Below are 15,043 nucleotides of genomic sequence, written 5' to 3' on the forward strand. Positions count from 1 at the left end.
TGCTTCCATGGTGCCAGCTGCTAAATGACAAATGAAGAGGTTGGAGAGAGGTTAAAAAGAGTTGTATGTTGTATGGGTTTTGGGGAATGGTGGAGAGATGTGTGTGACAAACCTTTCCAATGTGTCTGCAAAAAGCATTTGCACATCTCTTGCATAGATGGGTGCTTGTACTTGCCTTCATCTTGTCAAGTTATGTAGTTTGCATGTCTGTAATCCTTCAGAAAATGAATTAATTCCAGTAAAAATTGCAAACTGGACTCTGATTGTATTCCAGCACTTGCTTTAACATTCTGAGACACTTGGTTATTTTTGGAAAGATAATTTTGGGTCTTCTGATTTACTTGTCTTTCACATTTTCCCCCCTCTTAACTTAGTGTAGAAGAGGGAAGTAGCACCTCCTGTATTCTTTGTTATCCCAAAAGCTGTGACAGACCTCTGGATTAATGTGTAAATGCCATCTGTTGCTCAGCCGGTTTGAATCGTGTGGAGGAAAAGTTCCATTTTGACAGTGGCTTTCAAAAAAACCAACAAAAAAAAGAGGCGAGCCCATTTCAGTCTCTTCCTGTATGTGCTCAGCCCTGCAGTGATTTGCTCAGGATGAAATGCAAAAGAAATGGGTGGTGATTTTTTTTGTGTGTGTGTGTTTTGGTGGCAGGGTTCAAATGAATCACTGCCTTCCGCCCAGGCAGTAATGTTCCTGAAGTTTTCTCTTCGATCCGTTTTCTATGGTAGTAAGAACTTGTTAACATCAGATTGCTTGTTTGCTTTTCTGCTCGGATTTGCTGCTGCTTGGGTTGTTTTTTCAGACTGATAATTGCTTTCTGCGAAGGGACTCTTTAAAATTGTGGTAATTGTTTTTTCTTTAGCCTTTAGTACGTAGGTTCAGTGCGATGTTTTTGTAAAAGAAGGGAATGAACAGCAATGCTTGGTTCTTTCTGAATGAAATATTGGGATTTCCTAAAAATGCACAGCTTGTTCTGACAGTTAGTGTGCGAGTTGTTTGTCCGTGTGCTTGTAGAGGGTTCTGACTTCTGAAGTAGGAAGAAGCTTCATGTGAAGCAAGATGCTCACGCACTCTCATTTGAAATGTTAGTTAGCACTGGCAATGCTGCTTAGCCCAGCCAGCTTTTGGTGATGGAGACTTTTATCGCTGTTACTGCTTCTGCTTACACTGTTTTTGACAAACGTTGCATTTAATGCTGGCAAACCACTAACGACCAAAACAATATCTGAAAAGGAAAAAGGTGGGGAGGGACAATTTGTAATTGTGCCGCAGCCTCGCTGAGGAAGTGGGCGTGGACAGTGTTGTCTGAAATTTTCAGTTGGGAACTATTGTGTGCACTTTGTGTTGCTGTGGGGGGTCTCATTTTTTTTTGATTGTGTTTTTTTTAGGAGCTGGAGGAGGAAATGACATTCAGTGGTGTTTTTCTCAGGTGAAAGGCGCTGTGGATGATGATGTAGCAGAAGGTAAGAGTGATATTTTTTACTGAATGTTTTCTGATTTGTTTTTTTAGCTGCTCCCTGGGTAGGCAGATGTGAATGCGATCTTACTGAAATATCTCACTGCTGCTATATGCAACTTGAGCAAAGCAAATAGACATTTAATGTGCATTCATATACCCAGAATCAGGATTAAACTGTGGCTTGCTCTTCAGCACACTTTTAAAAAGGGCTGAATTCAGGCTTCTTAAATATTTTGCTGGAATTGTTAAGATTTTCCTGTCACTCAGCTTTTGATTTGTGTTTTTTCCTAATCTGCAGAATGGGGAATGTGATACTTGCATTCCACAGGGAGGTGTTGTGAGAATTAATTAATGTTTGTACTCTTTGAAGATCTAAGTACTAGATAAAGATCAAGTAATTTTCCCAATCTTTCCAGCTTCTATTAGCCAGAAGAGGAAGAAATCTGAATATTTGTGCATGCTTACTTGTGAAGTAAAGAGGGATTTTGTGTTTTAAATGGTACTTGAATTTGCCTCAAACTTTTCTAAGCTGGGAGTGACAAGTGTCATCATACACTAAGATGGCTGCCTCTGATTGTGGCTGTGAAAAATGTACTTGCTGTTTTCTTTTAATTGGATTGGAGATGATTAGAGGAATTGCACTTTCTCTGTGCTGCTCAGTCGCTGGGCTAGAGAGCAAAATTTCTTCTGCCATCTTTTTTGAGGGAAGTCTCACTGACTTCTCCATTTCTTTGACCGTAAAGTCCTGTTTGCACAACACAGCCTGTAAGATCACGAGTTAAAAGTTTTCTTCTGCAAGCAGTTGGCCTTGTCACTTCTGCAATTTTCTCTTTTTTGTGTATCTTGAATGCTCTGACGTCCAAGTGAGATTAATGTCGTATTTAGAAAAGCAGTAACTACGTTTCCCATTATTTTCCCATTTGACATGTGGTTCAAGTTAACTTCCAAAGGCCAAAAAATCAGTATAAACATAAGTGACTTGTTTTTATTTATTAGCTGCAGCATGTAGCAAATAATGCACTTTCAGAGACTCGTGTCATTTACAAGCTGAAAGATGGTTTCTGGAAACAAGCAAGCTGTAACAATTTTTTTTAAAAGTTGAATTTTAAATTCTTCAGGAAGTATATTTTAAAGCTTGAACTCAAAACTGCTGTTAAATGTAGTATAATTTTTTTTTTCCCCTGGCAGACTTTAAATTCTGTAACCTTTATTTTAATTAAATATCAAACTAAATCCTTAATTAAGTACAAATATTGAAGAAGTTGTGGTTGTGTGGCAGGTGCTTGCAAATAATTCTTCATTAAAATAGGCATGTTGACATGCATGTAATAGTCATGAACTTTATATATATATATATATATATACACACATATGGTAAAGTGACTTTTACAGGGATCTGGAAATGCAGAAGTTGGGAAATGGTCTGTCCTTTACTTCCTTAGCTGTTCTGAAGTGTTGTGCTTCGTGTTACGAGAGATGGCTGGTTAGCTTTGTGCTTCCTGACGGGTTAGCAGCTGTAATGTGTATTGGTGGAGTTCAGGGAAGCCTTCACCGAGTGAGTTAACTAGCTTCAGTGTCAGCAAGCCAGTCAGGGTGCTTTCCAAAACATTGTAAGAATGTCCTTTTTTAATTATTATTATGTTTATGGAAGATGTAACCTGATTTTGTGACCCAAAGAGCAAAGAGGAGTTTGGTTTCATTGTCTGCTCTGACTGACTTGGGATGCAAGACACCCTGAAATTTAAATGCCTGGATCCTGGGGCAGGGGCTCAAGGTTGCTGTTGCATTTGGTTGTAATGAATTTGTTGAGGTGAAATTCTCCCCTTTTCCTGTGTGTTCGACTCCCGCAATTCATGCTGGAGATTTTTGGCAGCCAGCTGTCTAATCAAAGTGCAAGTTTAGCTTCCATGTGATCCTCTGAGTTCTTGTTATGCTTGGTAATGTCTCCCTGGGATGCTGCTGGAAGGGTTAATAATGTATCAGTCTGGTCACATTTTTCCTTTTATTAGCTGTATTTCTGGTTTTAAGGTTTCACTTTAATGAAACAGAGCTTTGTGTGGTTCTTGCAAGAATTGGAGCAGCACTTTGCATGCTTCTGGTGCTCCTTCAGAATACCCAACACCAGGTTGGCAGTGGCTTTGAGTCCAGGCTGAGACCTTTTCTCCTTGCCTGCCTTTCTGCCTGCTTTCTGTGGCAGGCACCGTGGTAACAGCTAAAGAAAACCTTGCTGTCTGAAACTGAAATGGTTGTTTAACAAGTGTGGACTCCAATCGTGGCTGTGACTGAGGGCAGTGCCAGTTTGTGTATGGTAGTACCTAGGGTGTGAATTTTTGCTTTGTGAATGGCTTTAGAGCTCAGATTTTAAAAACTGACTAGTGTTGTAGAAGGCTGAAACCTCATGAAAAACAAAGAAAACAGACCTGAAAGAAATGGGAGGTTTCACTTTCTATTTTCTTCCTGTTTGTAAGACAGTGTTGCAATATTTATATTGGAAAGCTGGCTGAAATTAAACTGATGGAAGTATTAACCAGGAAAACTACATCGATTGAATTGCATTAATCAGCAGAAAGCAAAACCAGTGGTCTCTCTACAATATTGCCTATAAAACAGGCCAAGGGAGAATAACATTTTGAACACAATGATAGTGGCAGCAACTTTAAAAAGCTTGCTAAGAGTATATGGCTTCCAGTATATTTGAGGTCAGATCAGACCTCATAACCTTCACATGATATGTATAACCTATAACTCTTTAGATACTTAGGCTAGAATGGCTGTCTGTTAGAAAGTCAATATTTGGTGGCTTTGATGGCTGAAACATGAACTCTGATAGGTACAGTTTTTAATTTTCTGGCTTTCTGAGCACTGGGTGATAGATGGATTTGACAGCGTTTCTTTTAGAGCTAATGAGGGTGGAAGGGAAAGAAAGGGGGAAAGCTGTTAGTAAAGCTTGAGGAAAGAAGGTGGCGATGAGTTTTTATCTGGGCTCTGCCTGTGCCATTCTGCTGTGGCAAAGCTGTTCTACCTTGAGGAATATGGATGTGGAGGAGCAAAGAACTTCTCTCTTCTCTTGGTATGTATGGAATTTATCCTTGGTTGTAAGCTGTGGCCTGGCCCTGTCAGATCACAAAGTTAAGCATGGAAATAGGGTTATAAATTGAAATCTGAGTATCAGCTTCATTATAGTTGGGCTTCTCCATTTTAACTGATGGCAAAAGTTTGCCTTTTTTGTGATTTAGCAGCTCATTGAATGAGGGCAAAGGTGGTGGAGCTTGTGCTGCCTCTGTTTCTGAAATAGCTGATTCTTTGCTCAGCAGAAGTTTTCCTCCCTTCTTAATTTTATATTTATCTTGCTGGAGTCCAGTCCTACAGCATCTCTGTGTTCGACTTGTTCCATGTATGCTGGAGAATGCAGAGCCAGGACATGAGATTAGATGGGACTTCTCCAGTGGGGAACACAGAGTCGTTGTCCTTGATAAGCTCAATGATGATGTTATCAGAAGCATCTGTAATGCATGGATTTCTTTTGTCATCACTGTTTCAGTGCAATAAGACTGAACTGTCCAGAAATACTCAAGAGCACACATCACCCTGTTTCCTTGGTGGAAGTTTTCTTCATGGGAATCATTATAGAAAAGGATTACAAAGATTTTCTGCAGCAGTTTCATTGTCTTGGGATTTGTTTTTCCTCTTCTGCTGTTAGGTTCTCCAAGATGTGGCATAATGGCAGCTCCAGTTGGAAACAACTAAGAATTGTGAGTTTAAACTGTCTTTGAAAACTAGACACTTGCTTAATAGAATGAGCTTGTACTTCAGAACAAATTAAGTCAAATTTGTTTAATTACTTGGCAGAAGGAAAAGAGTCGAGCTGCTGTATCTAAATGTTCTTTCAAGTGTAATCCAAAGATATGTAAAAGTCTGATAGTCTGTGTCCAAGGCTGGGAGCCAGTAACTTAAGTCCTGAGCTTTAACCCTGAGTGATTACTGCTCATCTTTGACAAGTTCTTTAACTATTTCATGCCCAGATTGTCTCTGAAAGAAGTACTGGAATATCTGCTGTAGGTGCTGATTACTGACTTTTGAAGTCTGATGCTTACCCATTCTGAGCTGCTTTGTTACTAGTCTGTAACTTGTTTCATTTTTCCTCTTTTATAACCAAAACATTGCTGTAGTCTATTTCAGTTTTTGCAGATGATGAACAGATGAAGTCTCTTCCATTTCTATCCCTAGCCAGCTCATGTGTGTGGTCAGAGATACAAACAAGCTTTGACTTTTCTCTTGTTCAGGAATGCTTTCTGTATTTGATTCTAGGTATGTTCCTATCTTTCAAGTGTAGTTTCATGTTTATTTTTGGCAGACTTCAAAATTGCAAAGCAGCTATGGGAACTGTTGTTGCTTCAGTAATGGTAGTTTGTCTTCAGTGCACGAAAATAGTTATCTCTGAGTAAGGAAAATTGAAGCCAGGAATGAGGACTGCTGTAAAAAGCAGTTTACCACCATCTGGAGTTCACCATCTTATCTTGCCTTACAAGAAAGCTTTCTCTTTGTCAAGTAATGTGTATCTGTAATAGTGGGTTAGAGCTGTTGAGCCTCCTTCAGGAAGTTTGTGAGCTCTGTCCTTCCAAACTGTTACTCCTGGTAGCACATCCAGTTCTGTAGGCTTCCCAACAGCTGACTAATAGGGGCCTATGCCTTTGAGATGGAGGGATGTTGCTGAGATCAGTTGGCAAGAAGGGCTTCTACAGAGCTGTGTTTGTGGGCAGGAGTCACAGAAGAGAAAACAATGATGTTATAGAAGTCACTGACAGGCTTTTTTAATGGGAATTGATGGAATAAGAGGGGAGGAAAAATTCTTAGAGAAAAGTAGCAAAGGTGTGAGAGGTTGTGATAATAGTGCTGAAGGAAGATTGAGGTACAGTTGTGGGAGGGAGCTTAATTGGGGTTTTGAGGGCTGTGGTTATGTTCTGTATGCTTTAAGGTAGCATCAGTTAGAAGGAGCAAGGACTAGTTGTAGATTTGTTTTTAAGGGGTAGTTTGAAATACTCTTGTAGACAAATAAAAAGACCCATGATTATAGTCCTATTCTGTATTCCCAAGTCTGCTTCTGTATTTTTTATCTCCAGCCATTTGTAGAATGACTGTCTGTATCTAGAGAGAGAAATAGGCTACTGTGTTCTAGGAACTGCTGGTCTAGATTGACTAAAGTGTGTATTTAAAGTGTGGAGTCCCCCAAAACAAAGAGCATTTAGCAAACAGCTAAATAGTAAGTGACTGTTTAGCTCCCTAGAAGTTATTCAGTGCTCTCTGAACATGGGTTTGGTGGCTGGGGCACTTCAGCTTGTCAGTCATGCTGACCAATATTGCTCTGTTACTTCTGTGATGTTTTAATGTTCTTGGGATCTTTCACTTGAATTGAAAATTAGTTGGGAAAAAAAGTGGGGTTTTTGTGTCATAAATAAGGCAGTTACAGTGATCAAGCTGTTGGGCTCCAGCAATACAAATGAATACAGCGTGGCCATCAGTGGCAATCCTGGCGGATTACAACTCTTAATCAGCTTTGTGAAACTTCATAGTTTTTAATTTTCAAGGTGCTAACCCAACCATTCTGACTTGGGTATTTCTACCCTAGAAATGAGTTTCTGTGGTAGCTGTAGCTTCATAGAACACAGAACATAAAATGAAGAATAAAACTAGTGGATGCAATGCTGAAGTAACAGCTGGGTGTTCCTAGCTGTAGTCTGCATTTTTCTTTTTCTTTCTTCTTCCTCTTCTCTTCTGACTTGCCTATTTAGGCCATGGCTACATGTTTGGCAGCATTTCTGCTTAAAGAGGCACTCCTTCCCACTTTGCTGGCACAAGTGTTCGTGTAACTGCACAATGAACTTGTCTGGGAAGCTGATCCAGCTGAAAAATACTTAAAATCGTGGTTTTGACTGGATTATTTTTCAGCTGAATTGAACCCTGAGCTGGTTCTCAGTGCTCTGTGTGTGCTTGTGCCAGGATAGTGTGGTGAGTGATCAAGTGGCTTGAAGGAACACAAGGAGCTCTGGAAGAGGCTTGGTCTCTTTATAGGACTTTATGTACCATCAACAGAAGACCCTGATCTCAAAGTGCTATGCTACTACAAATGGTAAAATGAGCTGATAAAATAGATTTTAAAACTTTGCTGTTGAGGACAGATGCTTTGAACATGTGCTGTCTGAGGGCCAGCAATGGAATATACTGGTGTTGTCACAGTAATCTTAAGAGACTGAACTAGAATACTGGGCAAATAAAACAGTCGAAGCTTTGGGATGGTGTGCTGATGCTTGACAGAGATCCTGCATCACTGATCATCTTTTAGATGTAAAGGTTGAAGTTGGTTGCTGTCGAAAACAAACACACCTGTGGATTTTAACTGGGTTATGTTGCAGTTGAATCGGATCCCTGAACTTCAGGCTGTGTGGATGTGCGAACACTAGATGTGTGAGGAAGGGGTGATGCAAACAGGTGCCTGAGGGCAGGTGGAGGATGCAGAACTGCCTCATTTGGTAGTGGTACAGATTTAGGTAGGTGTAAGCCAGTTGTCAGACTGCTGTGCACTGTGAGAGTTCTAGGTTTTTCACAATTAGATACCACTTACACATGTGCAAACACACACAGAGTCCTTTATCACTCTTGTAAATAATCCTTTTGACATTTTTCTGCAGCAGAACTAGTACACATGGAATAGGTTTTATTCCTTCAGTGTCCACACAAGCAGTATGTGGAAATGGGATTTGTTTAGCATTGTTACCAGCTCTGTTAGTGAGAAGAACTGTGTTAATATCAGTAAAGTTTCTTAGAAGCTGTTGTAGAGAAGAATACCACTTAATTGGGACATGGATTACTTACTGATTACTTGACTGTAAAGCACTTTAAAAAGATAATCTGACAAATGATAATCTTCTCTTACTGTGTCTTATCACTCTTAATATGATTTGAAAAATTGATCCCTTGTTTGGGGTTTTGACTTCACCTAAACTAATGTATTGTCTCGCGTTTAGATGCTGTAGAATTAGGCCTCCTTTGTGTTACGTGTTGTTTAAGTGTGCGTACAATTAAATCTGCTGTGTACAGTACCTCCTTTAGTAAAAATATCAATTACTGATGGTAGTAAATTAAGGCTACTATTTGATCTTTCTAGGAAACACTTACTCCCAAAATAGCTCCCAAAGCAATTTTATTAGTATAAGATGCTTTTAGAACTGCCTTAAGGGTATTTTCCAGACCTTTTTTCATATTTTCAATGCTCTGTGATATGCAGTACTATAACTGTGTCTACAGTTTTTTAGTATGGAGTGAAAAGTTTTTTGCAGAATAAGTCAATGTTCAGTAATTATTTGAAACTGAGTTTTACCCTTGTAAAAAAAATGATGGAAAGTTATTGAAATGAATGAAGAGTCCTGGTATAGGCAGGCACTTGTGAATGTGAACAGAGACAACAGTTACCATGTTCCTATGAAAATAAGAGAGAGACAGGAAGTATGATACTTGATCTGAACCAATTTAGAATAATCTCTTTCAAGAAGCAGCAGTAGGTCTTACAGTCAAAATAACCACATTGAGACAGTTTTCTAGATTTTAAACTTGAGTGGAATATATAATTACAGCTTTGTTAGATTGCTTGATAGCTCAGTTCTGCTCTACCTGACTGCTGGGTTTGTAGGGTTAGTATGCAGGTGGGCTGGAAATAGAAAGGGCATTGTCATTCTTTTATGTTGTTACATGAGCCTTTGTGAAAAAGGGGGAAGCCTGTAAAGGTGTCTTGTCCTAGGAGGTGAAGTATTGCTAATTTCTGTGTGTGTGCACCAGTTAATGATATTTTTTATAGCAAGACTTTCCTTCCTGAATAGACTGTTGCTCGCTTTCTGGCTCCCCAGGCAGGACTGCTTTAGGTCATTCCTCTGGGCAGCAGGTAGTGTTGTTACATGATGATGCTCTTGCCTTGTTGTTTTCTGCAACTGGAAGGTTTTGGCTTATTATATTTGCCTTTAAAAATGAAGATGCTGGCTAATGAGACATCAAGTTGGGTGTTGTTACTGCGAGTTGATAATATTACTGTAAATAATTATTTGAGGCTTCTGTGCATGGCTGTAATTCAGTTACAGAAACAGAAGAGGCTGCAAGCTTCTCTCTTCTAACTTATCATGCTTTTGTTAAGCACTGGAGGAGAAATTATTAATTTGGTCAGGCATTCTTCATAAAAATGTATTTTTCCTCTTAGTGATCCACAAGTGATAACACCATTAAGAAAACCAGCATATTTAGGTCACATGTTAAACCCCTTAGGCAGTTATGCTTGCATCTAATTTTGGAAGAAAATTTTAGGGCCAGGAAAAGAATGTTTAAAAGAGTTGTATTGTAAGAAAGATGGATTTCCCAGGTATATCGAATGTGTTTTATGTGGAAATGTTTCTCTTTGCATTTTAAATAGTAATTCTTAATGCTCTGGGAGTAATGTGATCTCCAACCTTACACAGTTGGCACTCTCTGGTTTTTGAGAAGTTAAGAAAAAAATAATTGTGTATATTTGTAATTGCAACTTCAGACTATAGCTACTTATTTAAAATTTGGAATAATTTTTAATACTTTCTTGTCTGTTAAATGCCAGTAGCTTTATCTTCCTTTTTCCCTGTCGAATATAAAGTATTTCAGGGATGATTCTTTGATTTTTAAAAGTAGTGATTCCAGCTGGCCTTTCTCCTGTTAGTAGAAGATTAGAAGGTGATTTGCAGAAGTTGAGCTCTGTGTGTCTGTGTATGGAGTTTATCAATGTAGTCCAATGGGTGTTTTTAAATAACTGTAAATTGGTCCAGCAGACAAAAGCTATGTACTGAAACAAATCTGTAGCTTCAACTGTTGTAAATGTATAATGATTCTTAGACTCACTTGTTTGAGAGTTCTTGGACTCTTTTCCAATGGAATTACATAACAAAAATGTAACTTCTCAGGTACTGTTCTTACAGAAATATTGGAGATAATTAAAAAAGAGTCTTGGACCATCTTTTAGTAGTTGCTGTGTGTTCAGCTTGTTTTGGAGTGAAGTGTGGCCCTGATATGGAAAGAGGAATTAGAATTCTAATTGCATCCTGACCTGCCTGGAGGTTCATTGTCACTTCAGGTAGCTGCTGCTTCTGGAAGGGATGGTCCTTCCGTGGACCTTTAGCAGTGACTGCTCTGAGCTGACACAGACGTTCATGTAGCTGCAGTGTCATCACTTGGGGAAGCTGACTGAATGCAAATGACATGTTTTGGGATTATTTCTGATCAGATTAATTTATCCTGAGTTAGCTTCCCCAGGCTGATTTGTCAAACTAACAAATGTTTGTGCTGGAGTAGGTAGTGGTGCTACAGGAATGGGACAAGGGATGCGAGGTGAATGGATGGATTGCTGCTTCTCTTGGAGGTATGATAAAGGTTTTGAGGCAACATGTGAAACTGTTGTTGTGAACAACTTGCTCAGCCTCTTCCTCAGCCTTCTCATGCTTGCAGTTCATATGTGCTTGTTCAGACTGCCTTTCATGTGCAATACTCTAGGGGAATTTAAATCTGTGTTTGAGGGCACCTCTTCTAAAAGATCAGTCTGAACAAACAGCAGTTGAAGCCTGCAAACTACTTCATTATGTAGCCAAGCAGTGAGAAAATGGCACGGCTTTGTGAAGGGTTCATAAGCTCTTAGTGGAATGTGGAACTGACAGGAATGGCTTTTTGACCAAGATTTTAAAACTTTCTGTATAGACCTTCTGCCTTTCTCAGTCTGTTCTTCTCACAGCTTCATGTTTTTGGGGAGTGGGTGGGTTTGTTTTGGTGTTTCTAGCTTAATTTTTACTGTCTCTCTTTTTGTTTTCAAGCAATACCTAGGATCTTTCATTCTACTCCAGACCTTTTTGGAAGTGACAACCCACTCTTGCAAGTGGAGGGGGCTGGTAACATACCAGTTCTGTTACTGGAGCAGGACCCATGCTGTGCTTAACCCAGCGCTTTTGTCTCTGACAATATTTAGATGCCTCAGAGGAAAGTGCAGTAGGAAGACAGGGAGCATTTAAAACAAAACAAACCACTCGGAGATTCTGCACATCAGGTTGTTGGCTCCCTGCAGCTTGTGGATTCTTTTCCTTGATTTGACCTGAAGAACCTCATACCAAACCTATGAATAACAGACATCTGCTTGTTTCTGTAGCATTCTCATCTTTCTGAAAATCAGGGAAGTATGTTCTAAATTGTCATCTACAACTGTGCTGCTAGGTTATCTCTCTGTCGTGTTGCTCAGTGTTCCTGCACAAGGGTTATTAAGCATGTACGCTGTTAGGAAAAAGACACAACCGAGTGATTGCATCCTGTGTAGGAGCACTTCTGACCTAATCTTTACTACTTGCTGGTTGCTGTCATTTTGAAGAAGTCATCAAGAGAAGCTCATGTACAAAGTCCTCTTAGTCTTATAAACTCTTTTATGTATATGCTGAAATTATTTTTCCAGAAATCTTACAATTATGTAACGTTCAAGTGGACGTTGTTTGGCACCTTCCAATGCATGTTCTGTCTGTGAGACTAGTGTGCCTGTTTCCCAAAATGAAGTTCCAAAACTTAAAGTTATCACAAGGAACTTTGAGATTCTTGCAGGACAGTAATACTATTAAATACTCTGTCTTATTTTCAGCTGTTATACAACTCGAGCAAAATCCAATGAGAAGGTCCTAATCTATAGATAGAGAAGGTGAGAGATGTGAAATAGTTAACTTAAAGGTCAGTATTTTGCTCAGATCAGTAGACTATATATTTATTTTTGAGATGTGTTATAAATATAACTGTCTGCCTTACAGAGCTGTCAAGATGGTAGATCCATTTTGCGTCATTTAGAGAAGTGAGTGTTAAGAATCTCTGAAAGTCCAGGCCAGAAACTAGTATTGGCCTTTGTTTAAGAACAGAATTTTTTAAGAAGCTGAGGCATGTACACTCGGGCCAGAATAGAAACCCAGGAGAATACTTGCCAAGTAGAGGAGGAGAAAAAAAAGAAAAGAGGCAACTGGTAAAGGGAAGACAATTTTTTCAGGTTCCAAGTGCCACTAAAAAATACATTAACTATCAAAATGAACTGATAAAGGAGTAACTGCCCATAGTGAGTCAGTAATTGGGACTTTTTTATTCCATGGTCACTTAATAGTCAGAACTGTGTTTTCATCTCTGCTGGAAACTTCAGTTGTACTTGTGACCTTCACAGGCACTGTGCTCTCCGGCAAGCTGCCTGAAATTTGTCTAGTGTGTGTCTCCCTCCCTCCTTCCCTCTCCCTTCTGTAGGTAAGAGTGATTTTTGCTTTCATTCTCCTTCCTTAGAGAGAGGCACTTTACACGTTGTCTGAGGTACAATGGTCTCTTGAATTCTACACATGAAGATTAAAAGCCTTAGAAATTTTTTAGCCTTGGCTTTTGCACCTGAAATAAAAGCTTTGGTCAAAGAATGTATGAGTCTGAAACAGCATGATAGTTTCTAGGAGTTGTTTTTTATACCTACAACAGACATGCACACCACAGAATTCTAGTAGCTGATCTTGAAAGACATTGCCAAACTCTGATATTTTTCTAAAATAGTGCTACTGATTTTTAAATTGCAGTGGATGTCTTGGAATGGCTTCAGCAAAAAGAGAAAATCAAGATATTCCAGTGCTCTTAGTCTGTAGCATTCTTGGTGACAAGAAAGGCATTGCCTGAAGGCTTCTGTTGTGCACATGCAAAACAATAGCACAGTATGTTATTTCCAAATATATTGTTATTTGCAAACAGAAAACTAACCACTGGCTTTTCTGTGCTCTGCAGCCTATTGAAATTCTGGCTGTGATTCCAGCAGAGATTTTTCCATAAATAGCTCTGTACTACTTTGGAACATAAACAAGCCCCTGAAAAGATCTCAAGTAAGATCATCTGAGGGGAATATTTAGCCCATGTTATTAGTGTGTACTTCACTGTAGATATATGGTGGGTGTGAGGAATGTTTCTATAGGTTGAGGTGGGGGGGCTGCCAGCATGAGTTGAGATGTAAATATCCAGATTAGTTTCAAGGACTCATGAATCACCTGGCTTGAGCATAGAAAAAAAGGATAATAAAAATGAATACATGTAAGCAGAAGCAGGTATGTTTTCCTTTTAGTATTGAAGATTTTTTTAAATAAAGGCCATTAGGTAATGACTTTAGGCATTAGGCAATAGTTCAAGTAAATACAACTTGAAATAGAAATGATTTATTCTTTCAATGAACAAACATCCCAATTAAAGCATCCTCTTAACATTTTTACTGACTGGATGTTTGGTTCTGTGAATCAGTACACAGCTAATTTTGTAGTGTGGGTTTTTCAGTGCTCTGTAGGTGAACATCCTCTTGGGTAAGTAAGATGGGCAACTGCAGATATGTGCAGTTATAATTGGTGGAAGCATCTTGAGTAAGGTGATTTGTCATCTTGAGGAGAAACTCATAAACATTCTGTGAATTAGAAGAGGGGAGTAAATACTTCTGATCTGCCTGGTTCACAGGGCTGATTTTCTGCTAGTCCTGTTGCTACTAAATATTTTTTTTAACAAAGCAGAAACCCCTTTTTAAAGGGAATCAAAGAGCATGAAATAACTTTGGCATTTGTGAAATCTGTGCTCTGAGTGGCAGACTCTTCAGTGTCCTCCTCAGCCCCTGGTTATCAAGCAAATGTGTTTATCAGCTGTCACAAGAGAGTGAGGATGGTATCACAGAGAACAGGGCTGACAGGACCTTGGGAGCTTGTTAGGATGTTCTCTAAAAGCAAATCTTTCAACTATACCTATTATTCCTGTTAGATTTTTACTAAAAAACCTTCATCTCTGGAAATCCTGCAGTCTCAGAAGCATTTGTTTGAGAGCTGAGCTACCCATAGCCTCGAATGACTTTTTCTTTCATAATGTCTAAAATCACCTTTGGTGAAGGAGCACCTAAAGTTTCTGTGTGGGGATTGCACACTGGTCTTGAATGGGAATTAGTCCTGATACCCATACAGGGCAGTGACTTTGTGCTATCAACTGGGTGCACCTTTGTGGGCAGAACAGCTTAACTGCTGACACTTTTTTCTTTTTTAAGGCCTAGATGGTATTTCTGAGCCTGTTGAGATGTTTGTTTGGTTTTTTTTCCTCAAGAACATTCTTTCTTGTTCCTCCTTGGCATACTGAGAACAGTTTCCTAAGAAAATGGAAGTATAAATAAAACAGCTAGGCAATACAGCAAAGCACTTCTGCTACCAAGCCTGGTTTTGGAAAATAGATACATTGCTAATGTGTTTATCACATGAGAAGAAATAAAGCTTGAATAAAATTTAGTCCAATTCTCTTAATGCATTTTGGGGAATGCTCGTGCTATCTGTAACTTGCATTTCATAGCGTGTCTTATGAGAATTATGGAGAGCTTCTGTAAGTATTATGTATAAATCCTGAAGGAGCTTAGTGACTCTGTAGTACTGCAGCTTGGCTCTAAGAATACAGGTTTTCCAGGGAGCAGTGGCTTGGGGTACCTCAGTCTTCACTCTGCAGATGGTTAGTAGGATGTCCTTTAT

At 39.2% G+C, this 15,043-nt stretch overlaps 1 protein-coding gene across 1 annotated transcript in view; it reads left to right on the forward strand.

Moving 5' to 3' along the window:
• The first annotated feature begins 613 nt into the window (after positions 1 to 613).
• PPP2R2A (protein phosphatase 2 regulatory subunit Balpha) overlaps positions 614 to 15,043 on the forward strand; it is a 36,790-nt gene continuing 22,360 nt past the window's right edge. Inside the window, exons 1-2 of the mRNA XM_010169057.2 lie at positions 614 to 728; positions 1,393 to 1,467. Of these exons, the coding sequence (XP_010167359.2) occupies positions 614 to 728; positions 1,393 to 1,467 (190 nt within the window). The remainder of the gene's footprint in view (positions 729 to 1,392; positions 1,468 to 15,043) is intronic.

Source organism: Antrostomus carolinensis, unplaced genomic scaffold (assembly GCF_000700745.2).
Source record: "Antrostomus carolinensis isolate BGI_N321 unplaced genomic scaffold, ASM70074v2 scaffold24985, whole genome shotgun sequence".
In the NCBI taxonomy this organism is placed as follows: domain Eukaryota; kingdom Metazoa; phylum Chordata; class Aves; order Caprimulgiformes; family Caprimulgidae; genus Antrostomus; species Antrostomus carolinensis.